Genomic DNA, 15,301 nt, shown 5'->3' with positions numbered 1-15,301 from the left:
GGCTCAGCTGTTTCCCACTGAGCCACTTGTGCTGCTGTTAGATATTGACATAAAATACAGATACTTGTAGAATAATTACTTATTTAAAAACTGAATGTGGACATTTTTATGTTTTTGGAATGTTACAAATCAACGTTACTAGAATGTTGAATTTGAAATCAAAAATAAGTTAAAAAGAACATTTGAGGAACATCATACCTTTTAAAATATGTTCCATAAAGTCAAGAAAACTGGACTTTTTTTTACTGGACATACTGATTTTTTAAAAACGTGTTTTACGTGTATTTTGAATAGTGCATTTTAAGGAATATTTATGTTTGTATTTAATATTTTATTATTATTATTATTTTACAATTGAACATTCAAAAATGTATTCACTTGTTTTAACTGCAGCAACATCAGCCAATTCACCATCTTTAAAAGGTTATTTGGGTAGTTTTTAGTTAAATATATTTTTTATATAGTATTATGCATATTTTCTAAATATTAGTTATGCTTATTTTGTTTTACAGTTATATTTTAGCCCTGCTTTAAGTTATCAGCCCTAAAGAGACTTTTATTTTGAAGTGTGGTTCAAGCAGATGCAGAAGATGATCAGAGATGGACGAAGTTACAGAATCACAGAGTCATGGAGGTAAATAAGAAAATTAAGAGCAGCGGTAAATGAAATTAGGACATGTAGTTGTTTTATTTTAGTATTTTTGTTACTGTTTGATTTAGTTGTTTAGACTGTGTATGGTTAGGAAAATGAGGAACAGTTGAAACATGCATGTGACTCACAGCTGTCCCGTGATTCTTGTTCCTCACATGCACAGTACCATCCTCTTCGCTTGGGTTCAATTTTAATGACATACGGCTCTCTAATACAAAGATATGGTGGTGAATTTCATTTCAGCAGCTCCATTAAACGTTGAATAACTTATTGTAATTTTTGACTGTGAAACTGAACTTTGATGTTTGTGATCTTTAGTCTCTGCTGCTGGATTAAAGAGATAAGAGGCTCTTTAACTCTTACGCCACATTTACACTGCAAAGAAGTGCTTCTTTAGTGGGATTTAATGTATTTATGACGCCTCTGAGCAGCATTAAACAGCCTGTGAATCTTCAATAGACACGTACAATTTACTGTACAATAGCAAGACATCTTATTAAGCCAGGCTAAATTATGCAATTCTGACCCTCAGACCCTTATATCAAAGTATGAATAAAATGAAGAGCTGAAATAACTTTTTTTGGTAAAAAGGCAACTTTTATAATTTTAACATTTAAAATTAGTTGATCTGCATGGAACATATTTACTCCTTATCTTTATGAACTAACTGTGGATAAACTATTTATAGGTATTCGAATGCCTTCAAGTTAATGACTAGTGTTTGTTTATTTGTGTATGTAAAAAGCAGAAAGTTTTCCAACTGTGCACGGTTTACTCTAACTGCTGAGAAGAGCACAAAGTTAGTGATGTATATTTATATTTTATATATCTCTGATATGTAGTTTAGTATATTTAGTTTGATTTATGAGTAGATTTAACTTATGTAAGATGTTAGTCTTAATTTGTTGTGTGTTTTTTAAATAGAAAATTATTTTGGTGCTTTTTTTGTATAATTGTAAATTTCTCTCATGAAGCACCAATATTCTTGTGTTTGCTTGTTTCAGCTCTGATGGTGTGTTGTAGAGTCAATACAATAAAAATAAAAAGGAACAAACGCAAGCGTCAGTGCAAGAGCAAAGAGAAACCTCCCAGAATGATGTAAGAGAATGATTTTATGCATTAATTATCTGTTAATACAAAAATGTGATTGAGTCAGTGACGTGACGGGTCATTTTTATATATTTTTTTTTTGTCCAAAGGCCTTAATAATAATAAAAATCAAAGATATGACAGTCAAAGTATGTAAGTCAGTACAATTAGATCTCTTTTACTGAATCCAAAAGATTTTAATGATATTTAAGATATTTTGAAGATTTTGAAGTGTCAAAAGGTCATTCGATTTAACCGTCCAAAGGCCAATACAGCCATTTAATTTGTGATAAAAATATCTTAAAACTAGGGCTGTCAATCGATTAAAAATTTTAATCTAATTAATTACATACTCTGTGATTAATTCATCTAAATTAATCATTAATCGCATACGTAATTTTTGCTGTGAAAGTATTAAATATTTCAATTCAAATGAATCAATGCAGGGTTTTTCCTGGGTCAAAAATGGTCTTCGGTGGTGACAGACATGGTCATCCACACAAACAGTAAAAAGTGCCCTACCCATGTGATCTGAGAGCCCGATACTGACAATAAAGTACCCGTCACTCTCACTGATTTTATAGCTTTGTAAGAGAAGATGCTTTTTTGCTAAACCTGAAAAGTATTAAAAAGTAGCATTTAGAAGTTATATTAACTAATAATATAATTTTCCACCATATACAATTGAATGCACCAGCTAACAACAGCTTGCTTTGTTCTGGTTTCACCTCACTCCAGTCTAAACTAACTGATTTTATAGGTAGGCCTAATTTACTACACATTGTCATTTAAATAACCTGAAAATATTGTGGATTATTAAGGCTAATTTTACTAACCACTCTTGCTAAATGGGGTGAGCACACTTATGTTCTCATTTCAGAGTTGTTCGAGTAAATTATTCATTATAGACAGTGTGGACAGATGATTCATTAAAATGAATCTGTTCAAATGAGTCATTAGGTCGTGAATTGGACATTAGCGGACGTTGACACGTTGCGGGTGAATCACGACTGTTATTAGGACATCGCAAAAGATTTGTCAACACAGAAAACACTTCACCACTGGATATGATTTTCTTTTTGTTTACTGAAAGTGTGGTTTATGTCAGCTGCACGTGCAGGACGCCTGTCAGAGAAGATGAGGTGACGTTCTTTTGAGCACTATTCACACCCAACGGCAACCTCCCCCAGTTTCTCGTGAAGCCAATACGGAAGTGACTTAAACTGCGATTCATCGACTGCCCGCTAGGGACAGGCTGCAAAAGTGAGCAAAATCTCATTGACCATCATGTTAAATTAGCCAAGTTTACAGCAGAAAAAAAAGCATATTTACAGTCTGGTTCATATTGTGGTTTTGGTCTATACGAATTTTGCCCTTCATGACAACTCTGAGGGGGGTGAATTTTTTTTATAACTCATCCGTTTAAATTATATTAAGCCTTAAAGTTCTGCATAATTAAGGGCGTGGTCACTTGAGTGACAGGTAGATGCCGCTGCTGTCTGTGAGCCATCATGTTACCTCAGCAGCTAATTTCAGCCACTGAATTTGGCATCTCAGCCGTATTTGTGCTTTTTTCTGGATTATTTTATACAATATATGGCTTGCTGCATACTCGAGACAGATGTGCGTCTGTGTACATGTGCTCGTATGTGGAAGATAAACAGAACACACGTTGTTGGATTGTCGTGGCATTGTCTAAAAGTTTTGTTCCTGAGATTTACTACAATGACAATACCAGGAGGATATACAACTCCGACAGCACTACTTGGATATAACTAAAACTGCTGCACTATTTTGAAAAATTATACTTTGGGAACGTGCTCATTAGTTTGAGAGATGTACATCTGGTACACACACACACACACACACATTATATATATATATATATATATATATATATGAGTTTTACATTATAAACGATGCTCAGATTGCATCCTTTCTTGAAGAACGATGATGAAGAGCAAATAATTCCGAAGATATGTAATACAAACGATGGATAATATATAAAATTTCATGGATTTGATGCGTTCATGGACAAAAAGTACAGTTTTTTTGTTTTGCAATGGACATTTTACCCAAGCGCCACGGATTGGATTCATCTCGCGATCTCTATTTCATTATTATAAAGGTATGAAATCCCATTTGATTTGTGTTATTTGCACACCCCACACAAATTAATTAACCCACTGGTGTTGGAGCATCTATAACGTTATCGTAAAAAAAGCACCATAGATTGACAGTAAACCTTTAGTACTTTCTAATGATATTGTTATCTTTATTAATATTTTAGATGGTATCTAAGATAGACGGGCGTGGTTTCAGCAACAAGTCGCATGGGCTTCAACTACGTCCTGCCTCTTTGCCCATTTTCAGTTATCAGGGAGTGACGTACGGTGACGCACTGCTAAGATGGCAGCGGTCTCATTTTCGCTTCAAAATTGCTGTTCAGAACTCTATGGGTGACGTCACGGACACTACGTCCATATTTTTTTACAGTCTATGATTCACACCCAGCGGTTATTCAGGAAAAACATTCTCCGAATGCACCTTGTGAAACATGGATTCGGTCTTACGAACTTTTAGCATTGTGTCAGTTGATTTAGATTATTATGTATGAGGTAGAGAGAGTGCAAAGACGGTGCTTACTTTGAAGACAAAGAGAGCTCGCGCGCACGAGGGAGGAGCTCTGCTCGTTCTGTCCGTCAGCGCAGCAGTCGTCTCCCTCCTTCATTTTACAGTCGGCTAGAACGGCTCCAGGTTCAAAGGTCAATACGGAATGGATTAATCTGCGTTATTTTTTTTAATGCGTTATTTTTTCTCAAATTAATTAATCGAAATTAACACGTTATTTTGACAGCCCTACTTAAAACGTAATAAATGTATTTATTTTTTATAACATCATAAATCAACATAGTGCAAAATGGCATTAAAATTAAGTGTAGAAGTCGTTGCTTTGTTATGAGAAAGAATGTCTGGAAAAAATAATTTCATTTATGTTATTTGGAGTAACCAATATAAAGGGACCATTTGAGATCAAGTCATACGGTCAGTATCATGTGACAGGATGTGACATCATTCAGACACCTGCAAAGGACCACATGGTTATGAAGCAAAGTGACTAACTCTCTCTTAACTATCTGAAAAATTCATGTTTTCACTTCATCATACACATGTCCCGAAACATCAGGTCATTCGGTACAACCGCTATAAAACATGAAAAATGTTTTAACATTTTATAAACTTGTACTAAATATAACATGTTTGATTGTCCTTTTGCTAGATAGCTAGATATCAGCCTGTTAGCATTGTTTGAAAATATCGTCATTCAGTAAAACCAAAATTTTGGTTAAACCAAATGTTTTTTGGTGACAAAAAAATGACAAAATCAGTGTTAATTGATTATAAAAACCACATAATCTCATTGTTAACACTTAATGAAACTTCAAAATTAATTATATCTCCATTAGGGTTTTTTTTTTTATTACACTTTTAAAAACCTTATTCGTCAATGACCCGATTATTGCATTATGAATCAAAATTGATTTAAGAGCAAAACTTGTGTATGTATCATAAACTATTAAAATAAAATTGTTTAATGTACATTTCAGCAATTGTTAGTATTATTAGAAACATGTATTACAAATTGTATAATACAATACATTTTAATAAAGTTTTTTCCCCTCTAGATCTGTGTTTAATCATCTTGAAAAAAAATTGATCACCCTCTATCTGAGAGATTTCCCTCAGATCCAGCAGAGGATGGACCGAGTGTGTCTTCTCATCAGCACATTTGAAAAAGATTTCAGACGTGCTTCTGAAGCCGTTACTAATGCAGGGAATGTGGAAGTAGCTGGAGGATTCATGATGGGATTGGGGTTAGTTTTAGCTCCAGTTCATCTGGGCATTTCTGCTCTCATCACAGGATCAGCAGTAGTTGTGCTTTCAGGAGCTGCAATCAGTGATAAACTCTGGAACAAGAAGATCAGGAGCCAGCAGGACAAATTTATACAAGACACTGAAGCTGAACTTTTAACATTTCAGTATATAATCACCCCTCTGACTGGCAAGATGAGAGACATCAGTCAGCGAGTTCATGAAATACTGAGAGACCTCAATAACCCACAGCATGATGTTGGGTATTTGAGTAACTATTTTTCATCTGCCAGTGAATTAGTGCGCTTCATACAGATCTATGACATTAGTGTTCTGGCTGCGCAGATACAGTCTCAGACGTCAAGTTTGATGGGAGCTCAGTGGATCAGACTTCTGCCAGTTAGGATGGCGTTCATTCAGATGTGGATAGAAATGATTCAGTTACAGAATGTCATGGATGAAATGACTAAAACAATAGAGAGAATAGCAAACCAACCTGGTTAATATGAAGGAAATAAGAAATCTCATTGATTTGAAGCGCTAAACATTCAATTGTCATAAAAACTAATGTTTCCATCAACTGAATGAAATATAATTTAGCTATAGTTAAACATGATATATATTTCTAGATATTTTTTTTTCAATTTTTTTGCTCTGCGTTGTTGATCAAAAGCATTGTTGATCATTTTATGCATAACTACTTATTTAAATGTTGTAAAATTATCTATATTTTGTTTGCAAATGTACAAAGAGGTACTATTTATACCCAACTACCTGGAAAAATTACAATTAGAGAAAACAAATGTTTTATATTGTGTGCATGTATTTATTGTGGTGAAAAAGTGTTATATGGTTAAACTTAAGTTGTTGAAACTGAACACTGTTGCTTAAAAACAGCTTTTGAATAACAGAAAACAACATTTTACACAATATATGTATAAGTATTAATATGTTTATTTAAATTTTGTGCTGTTATACTGAACTGCATTGTCTTGATATGTCAACACCGTGTACATTGAGGCCATCTAGTGTTATGAAATGATCATTAAAAAGAAGCCTGACATATTACTGGAACAAGTACTGAAGAATGATCTGCCTTTTAATATCACTGCTGATGTCAACAACATTACATTTAAATATAACTAAAGGATCTTCAAATGTTTCTGACATTCATTTTCTCTTTCTTGCTCTCCTTAGTTATCTCTGTTTGCAAACATTTTGTCTGTAAAACATTTTGAAACATAATATATTAATAATATACTATACTAAAGTAATATATTCACTCTTGTGTTATAAGTTTCCCTATTCTTACATATGCCCAAAATAAGCATATTACAAAATAAGCATTAAAAATTCCATGTAAATGTTGATTTTATAAAAAATAAGTGCATTTAACCGTATTACTGAGCCAAAAGCTACACATCCATCAAGTGAGTTGATCAAAAATACAGTGAAAATATTGAAATATTACAATTAAAATACCTGTTTTCTATGTGAATATATTGTAAAGTATAATTTATTCTTGTGATCAAAGCTGAATATTCAGCATCATTACTCCAGTCTTCAGTGTCACAGGATCCTTCAGAAATCATTTTAATATGCTGACTTGATGCTCAAGAAATGCTAGGTTACGTGTGCAACCCTCATTCCCTGAAGGAGGGAATGGAGACGTTATGTCAGAACAGACTGGAGAATGGGGTTTTGCCCTGAGAGCCCAATCACCTTCAAGTGTTAACAAAACAAGCCAATGGTATACTGAGTACCTTGGTCTGCGATATTTGCATCGTGTGGGTATATAAGGAGCAGCACGAGCAACTCGCATTCAAGCCTTTGCTGAGGAGCCAAGCCAATCAACCCGGCATTTCAGTGGAACAGCAATTGTGGCAAAGGGACATAGCGTCTCCGTTCCCTCCTTCAGGGAACAAGGGTTACATACATAACCTAGACGTTGCCTTTCAGTCGGTCACGCTCGATGTTACGTCAGAACAGACTGACGAATGGGGTCCCTTACAAAACGCCACAATAGCTGTCTTCCAGTGACCTGTAAAAGTGATAGCACCCTGTCGTGAGACTAGCACAAACGAAGGACCACACTAATACAGAATACACTGGGAAGCATACCCCAACAGGAATATGTTGACAAACTGCCTGCTCAAGGAGGTCTTACAAGGAATCAACCCACAAAATGGTGATAGGAGAATTCTGAGGTAACCAGCCCGCAGGCTGGGATTAGACATCAGAGATGGCAAGTTGCCAAGGGAAGACACATGCACCCAAAGGAGACTTACTGTGGTACGGGTAGGATTACCCAGGAAGGGGAATCAACACATGGCGGCACCTAGTCCAACACGGGATGACCGAAGGGGCATGGACACAAGTGTAGACATCAACAGTGCTGGAGAAACCCAGGGTTCTAGCTGTGGAACTCACCTGAGGAAAAAGCACATGCATCCAGTCCGTAGAGTGGAATGGCGCAGCAAGCAATGACACAGAGCAGGTCCTACTACTGGCCCGAAGAGGCGAGTACCCAAAGGGACACAGGTTCTACGCGAAGACTATAGAATCTTACGAATGTGTTAGGTGTTGCCCAGCCCGCAGCTCTACAAATGTCTGTCAGCGAGGCGCCATTCGCCAGCGCCCAGGAAGAAGCCACACTCCGAGTAGAATAGGCTCTTACCCCTAGGGGCCAAGACAAGTCTTGAGACTGATAAGCCAAAACAATAACATCCACTATCCATTGGGATAGCCTCTGTTTGGAGACAGCCTTCCCTTTCTGCTGGCCTCCTAAACAAACAAAGAGCTGATCTGAGCAGGGGTCTTCTCGACGAGAAGAACACCGAGTGACGAAGAGGTTCCACTTCAGGGCATAGGCCTGTCTAATAGACTCTAGCCAAAGTGATGGTAGCAACCACATGAGGTGGCAAAGTACCTAACCTTTCCGCGACCCATCCAGAACCCAAAGATCCAATTCCAAAGATCGGGATGTGGGTGCCAGAGGGTGCCCCGTCTCTGAGAGAGAAGGTCTGTCCTCAGAGGGATAGGGGGGTCAGTTCGGAGCTAGTTCGGAGGCCAGGCCAATACGGCTCAACCAAAAGGACCTGCTCCTCGTCCTCCCTGATATTGCACAATGTTTGTGCCAGAAGGCTCACTGGAAGAAACGCATACTTGTGCAGGTCCCACGGCCAGCTGTGTGCCAGAGCATCTGTGCCGAGAGTGCCCTCGGTCAGGGAGAAAAACAACTGGAAATAAAAATTGACTGGGGAGGCAAACAAGTCCACCTGAGCGTCCCCGAAGTGTTCCCAAATCAGCTGAACTGACTGGTGATGGAGTCTCCACTCCCCGGGGCGAGACTGTTGCCGAGAAAGCTTGTCGGTCGCTAAATTGAGTCTGCCTGGGATATGAATGGCATGAAGCGACCTCAGATGCTTCTAACTCCACAAAAGGAGATGGCGGATGAGTTGCGACATGCGGTGGGAGCATAGCCTACCTTGACGGCTGATGTACACTACGGTCGCAGTGTTGTCTGTACGGACCAGAACGTGCTCGTCTCTTAGCAGGGCCCTGAAACGGTGCAGAGCAAGCCATACTGAGAGAAACTCAAGGCAACTGACATGCCACTGAAGTCAGGGTCCTGTCCAGGAGCCTGACACAGCATGCCCATTACTCTGCTTCAGACATTGCTGCTGCACCATAAACTATACAGCCATAATCTATTGATGACCTCATGCATGCTCTATAGATATCAATTAGTGAATTTTTATCTGCACCCCAGTCACAGCCAGCCACAGCTCTCAGTAAATTAATAACTTTTTTGTATTTTGTTTCTAAGTGTTTTATGTGTGTTTTCCATGTATACCTACTATCAAACCACAAACTCAAGTACTTAAATTTATTTACTTTCTCCACTGGCTGCTGATATAATGTTAACTTTCCATCATGACATTTGCGTTTGTTTGTGAACATCATGTAACGGGATTTGCTTGTTGATATCTTAAACCCCCATTCATATGACCACTTCTCTACTTTTCTTACTGCTTTCCTTATGTTCTCTAACACATGCCACATTCCTTCCTCTCATCCATATGGCACCATCATCTGTGTATAAAGCTGATTTGATGTGTTCATCTAAATTTAAAAACGTCTCGGGTTACGAGTGTAACCCCTGTTCCCTGAGTAAGGGAACGAGACGCTACGTCGAATGACGTGATGGGAACCCTCTGTATTTTTCTGTTCGTGAAGCACCTCTGTATCCAACCAATGAAGAGACGTGACGTCAGAGGCGGGTGACGTCACGGATCAGGAAGTTATAAAGCACACCTGAACACAAAGCACGCCAGCTTCTGTAAAATGTCTGAAGCAAGCGCACCAGGTATGCAGGAGATACGGCCACGTGACGTAGCGTCTCGTTCCCTTACTCAGGGAACAGGGGTTACACTCGTAACCCGAGACGTTCCCTTTCGTGGGAACTATCGACGCTGCGTCGAATGACGTGATGGGAACGCAATCCCAACTACGCCGTGTCTCAGAGTGCCTGGCTGCTATCTTGTAGGACCCTGGCCCCCGGAGTGATATTAAGATTAAGATTATAAAATCTGATGAAGGTGTGCTGGGATGACCATCCAGCCGCACCACAAATGTCGTCCATGGAGACTCCAGATAAGAGAGCTCTGGACGCGGCCATACCTCTCGTGGAATGAGCGTGCACCACTAAGGGACACGGACATCCCACTGTCTCATATGCAAGTGAGATGGCCTCGACCACCCACTTGCTTATCCACTTTCTTTCCTGATCCGAACTCGTAAAAGGAGGCGGGCAGAAAGCCTCGAGTACAATGGGACCTGGGACCCTCGTCGGAACCTTCGGAACCTAGCCCGGCCTGGTATGCAGAAAGGCTTTCACCATACCAGGCGCAAACTCAAGACAAGATGGAGCGATTGACAGCGCTTGTAAATCACCAATTCTCTTCAAAGAAGAGACAGCAAGAGAAAGATAGTTTTAAGTGTCAAGAACTTGTCTGACACCTCCTCTATTGGCTCAAAGGGAGCCTCAGCCAGCCCTTGGAGCACAATAGTGAGGTCCCAGGTCGGGGTCTTTGTGCGCACCACAGGTCTCAACCTGAGTGCACCACGGAGGAAGCGTACTACTAGGGGGTCTCGACCCAGCGAGGAGCCCCCTACAGGGATATGATGAGCCGAAATAGCGGCCACATATGCTTTCAGCGTGGAAGGGGTTAAACCTTCAGAAAACTTTTCCTGAAGGAACTGAAGCACGTCAAAGACAGAAGAATGGACCGGGTCCAAATTATGCTGTTCACACCACACAGAGAACAATTTCCATTTACATAAGTACAACTTCCTCGTGGAGGGAGCTCTGGAGTGAAGGATGGTCTCTACAACCTCGGTTGAGAGACCAGTTCCTATGAGCCTTGCCCCCTCAGGGGCCAGGCCCACAGTTTCCACATTTCTGGGCGGGGATAGAGAATCGTGCCGCCCGCTTGAGACAGGAGATCCTGCCTGAGAGGAAGCTCTAAGGGAGAGCCTTGAAGTAGAGACATTATGTCCGAAAAACCATATTCTGGTCGGCCAGTAAGGTGCCACCAATATTAGGTCGACCTTCTCCTGGCGAACCTTCTCCAGAACTCCCAGGAGCATTGAGACTGGGGGGAACACATACAGACGTAGCCTCGGCCACGTCTGTAGCATGGCATCCAGCCCTAGAGGTGCTGGGTGCTGAAGTGAGTACCACAGAGGGCACTGAGCTGACTCCTCTGTGGCAAATAGATCGACTTGAGCTTGGACTTGGTCCTGAGCCACCACTGTAGGGGTCTCATGTGCAGAAGGCCAAAAGTAATAACGTTGGACGCAGCTGCCATAAGACCCAACAGTCTCTGAAACTGTTTTACAGTGAGTGACTGGTCATAAGAGACCACCGTCATGTTGTCCGTATGGACCAACATGTGGTGGCCCCTCAGGTCTGGGAGGAAGTGTTTCAGTGCTAGAGACACCGCCATCATCTCCAGCCGATTTATGTGCCAGGAGCGCTGATGGTCCTCCCACAGACCCTGAACTGAGCGGCCACTCATGACCGCTCCCCAGCCCGTGAGGAAAGCATCTGTCATAAGCATTACACGACGACCAGAAGTCCCCAGCACGGGTCCCTGGGTTATTAACCAAGGCTCTTTCCACATGACCAGAGCACGAAGGCATCGCCGCGTGACTTTGATCATGCGAAAAGGATTTCCCCTCGGGGAAAACCCCTTGGTCCTGAGCCACCACTGTAGGGGTCTCATGTGCAGAAGGCCAAAAGTAATAACGTTGGACGCAGCTGCCATCAGACCCACCAGTCTCTGAAACTGTTTTACAGTGAGTGACTGGCCTAACTTCACCCCTTTCACGGCCCCGAGAATGGAACTCAAACGAGCAGGGGACAACTGCGCCTGCATCGTGGTGGAATCCCAGATTACACCTAGATAGTTTGCAATCTGACTCGGAACCAGCACACTCTTTTTGGCGTTGAGCCTCAGCCCAAGCCACTTCATGTGCGACAGGACAACATCTCGATGTTGAACTGCCAGTTGTTCTGTTTGAGCTAATATCAACCAATCGTCGATATAGTTCAGCACGCGGATGCCCTGGAGTCTCAGCGGAGCCAGCGCTGCATCCACGCACTTCGTGAACGTGCGGGGTGAGAGGGATAGGCCGAACGGAAGAACCCTGTGTTGGTAAGCTTCGCCCCCGAAAGCAAACCTGAGGAACTTCCTGTGTGAAGGATGGATGGATACATGAAAGTATGCGTCTTTCAGATCTGTCGCTACAAACCAGTCCTCGGACCTGATCTGAGGGATGATCTGTCTGAGTGTAAGCATTTTGAGTTTCAGCTTCTTTATGGATCGATTTAGCACACGTAAATCTATGATCGGACGCAACCCTCCATCCTTCTTCGGAACAATGAAGTAGCGGCTGTAAAAGCCTGACATTTTGCTGGGAGGGGAAACCCTTTCTATAGCCCCTTTTTGCAAAAGCGTCGTTACTTCTTGCTCCATCATCAGAGACTGCTCTGGGGTTACCACCGTAGGAAGCACCCCATTGAACTTGGGCGGTCGTGAACCAAACTGAATTCTGTAGCCCTGTTCTATCATGAGCAGCACCCATTTCGAAACATTCGGGATTTTTCCACTCTTCCAAATATTCTACTAAGGGAACCAGTCTCTCGAGACTGGTCTCTGGTGTTTTTTGAGCACTTGGCTCGTCTATCTGACGCGGCGCACCGGCAGACAGACGAATCACGTGCTGGCCGACTCTCCTCGGAGGATCGATGGAAACTGCTGTGCCCTGACTCACGCTTGGTGGCAGGGTTGACAGAACGGTCCCCTGAGGGCACCGAGGAGGACCCGATATCCGAACCCCCCCGGAGGGGGCTGCCCTCGAGAGATCCTGCACTATGTCAGGACCTCTTCTTTGAAGCCTTCCGAGAGATAATGACGGTCTTCAGATCCATCCTAGTCCGGAGGCTTTTAAATTCCTCAGAATTTAATGTATTCAATATTTCATTTAATCCTCAAATTAAATGCAGCCAGTTCTTATATTTTTGAACAGACTGAATATATTTAGAATACAAAAAAGAATTATAGCTCGTAATAATTTGCATGGTATTTTAGGGAAAGAGAGAAAGGGAACTCCCGTCTACTCAGATCCCTTAACACTCTGAGGTCTGACGGTATCGCCGGCGATACCACCGTGTTTTTTTTCTTATCAGTGTGAAAGAGACTCAAAATACTCCGTCAATGTTGCACATACAATTAAGAGTTATACACCATTTTAATCTGTGGAATATCTTCTTTCATTTGTGTACACTCAGAGTAAAAACAGAATGTTGTGCTTTTTGTAAAATAAAGAAAACTAACATGATGCGTGATCTCTCCTCTCCCTCTGAACGAACTCCAGTCCGATAGTTCTCAGAAAATGAACTGTAACTTAGTGAATACTAATGACAAAAAAATTACACTTATGTCTAAAAAAACGTTAAGATGTCAGGTTTTAAATTATGTAAGTCAAATCGAAAACAAACCTTCTTTGTTTATGTAATCTGTATGAAAAGAGAGCCATGTCAGAAGTCTGTGATTCAGCTCATTATCCGCTAATGCGGCCACGCCCACGGAGCCAGCGCTATTCAGACGCTAATTCAGTCAATACATGCATTCATTATCTCAATCGTGTATTTATTGTCTTGAAAAGTGTTTATCTGGATGTAAAAGTCATGGTTAGCGATCTCTAGAAGACATGCAGTTAGTTCCTGTTTACTTGTCTTCTACAGATGAAGTTTAGATGAGTTTTTGTTTCTTTAGCGCCCTCCGGCTGCAGTATGTATTGGAAACTCCATTCATGGAATAGCCTCTTCTTCTTTTAGATGAATTTGTGGACTAAAATGCACAGTTGAATGCAATTGAAAACACCAGCGCTCATAGTAATGACAATGAATATTAAGTTAATATAACTCCTCTGTATAGAAAATTGACATAAGCATATGAGAATCCAATATTTCTCCAAATGTGCATGCTTTTAAACTAAAAGTCTATATTCAGACTCTTTGCATCACAGAAATACATTATATTTTAAAGTATAATATAAAACCATTACTTTATATTGTAATAATATTTTTCTGTATGTTTCATATATCATAATGAGCTTGAGACATCACAGAAGGTTTTTTTTTCACAGCCTACCTGACTGAAATGCCTCATTAATATGCAAGTCATTTCAGCTCATTACTATCCAATTCTTCTGTCTTCTCAGGTGAGAATGGCCCATTATTCAGTAGTGATTCACGCCTCCATGCATACTGTGTTTCTTGGCAAAAAGTGTCTTACAAAAACTAAATCAATATATTGTTTTATATGAAGGAGTAGGCAGCATAATTTTTACATAATTTTGAAGCAAAAACTCTAGTCTACAACCTCCAATACCCTAAAGTCTTATGAACACAGATTTATTATACTTTTTTTGGCCTTATTTCAGTGACTTAAGTTTTTTGTTTTTTCAACAACCACGCATAAATGTTATTCCTTCAAAAACACAAACATGTACATACATGTTCCTCACATATTATTGTAGCCTAGTTTGTGCCGAATACAGTGTAACGACACTTTTTCCATTAATATGTTTATGAACAACTGAAAAAAGCACAAATGTCAGGGCATATCAAAAGTTCTCCAGGCCCCAAATCAGCCTCAGACTCCAGAGGGTTAATATATACATACACATACACACACATGCATAATTACGGACACGTGATACGCTGAACCTGGCTGGTGAGGGCAGAGAAAAGGCGCGCCCGTCTCTAATCCCTCTGTCAGATCCATTTGTGAACCCCATGAACGGAGCCTCCGCCCTGCCTCAGCAGAAGCGGGACCCGATCCGCGGGGAACACTGGAGCACAGTGTCCTGAGAGTGAGTTTTTACAGTGCACACAGACGGCTCCCTCGAGAGCTGCCTGGGCATACTCACTCCCACTTCACTGCTGTTTCTCGCCATAATACGTGTCTTTTTTATATATAAATATATGGATTGGTGTGAGATACTCTTGTCCTCAGACGAAGAGATCTTGACTTGTTTATATGTAATAAGACAAACAACACCAAATAAGACACACAAGATACAGAGAGCGCTTGCTGAAGACAACAGAAGCTG

At 40.7% G+C, this 15,301-nt stretch overlaps 1 protein-coding gene across 1 annotated transcript; it reads left to right on the top strand.

The window, feature by feature from the left end:
* The first annotated feature begins 555 nt into the window (after nt 1–555).
* On the top strand, nt 556–6,756 carry LOC137030610 (uncharacterized). The gene is made up of 3 exons (XM_067401024.1): nt 556–634; nt 1,657–1,750; nt 5,428–6,756. Exons 1-3 carry the CDS (start codon nt 601–603, stop codon nt 6,116–6,118), a joined length of 819 nt encoding a protein of 272 aa, XP_067257125.1. The 5' UTR covers nt 556–600; the 3' UTR covers nt 6,119–6,756.
* Nucleotides 6,757–15,301: the final 8,545 nt, after the last annotated feature.

The sequence above is a fragment of the Chanodichthys erythropterus genome, chromosome 11 (assembly GCF_024489055.1).
Source record: "Chanodichthys erythropterus isolate Z2021 chromosome 11, ASM2448905v1, whole genome shotgun sequence".
Taxonomy (NCBI): domain Eukaryota; kingdom Metazoa; phylum Chordata; class Actinopteri; order Cypriniformes; family Xenocyprididae; genus Chanodichthys; species Chanodichthys erythropterus.
Note: the sequence above shows the minus strand (reverse complement) of the source record. Positions and strands in the feature narration are given on the sequence as shown.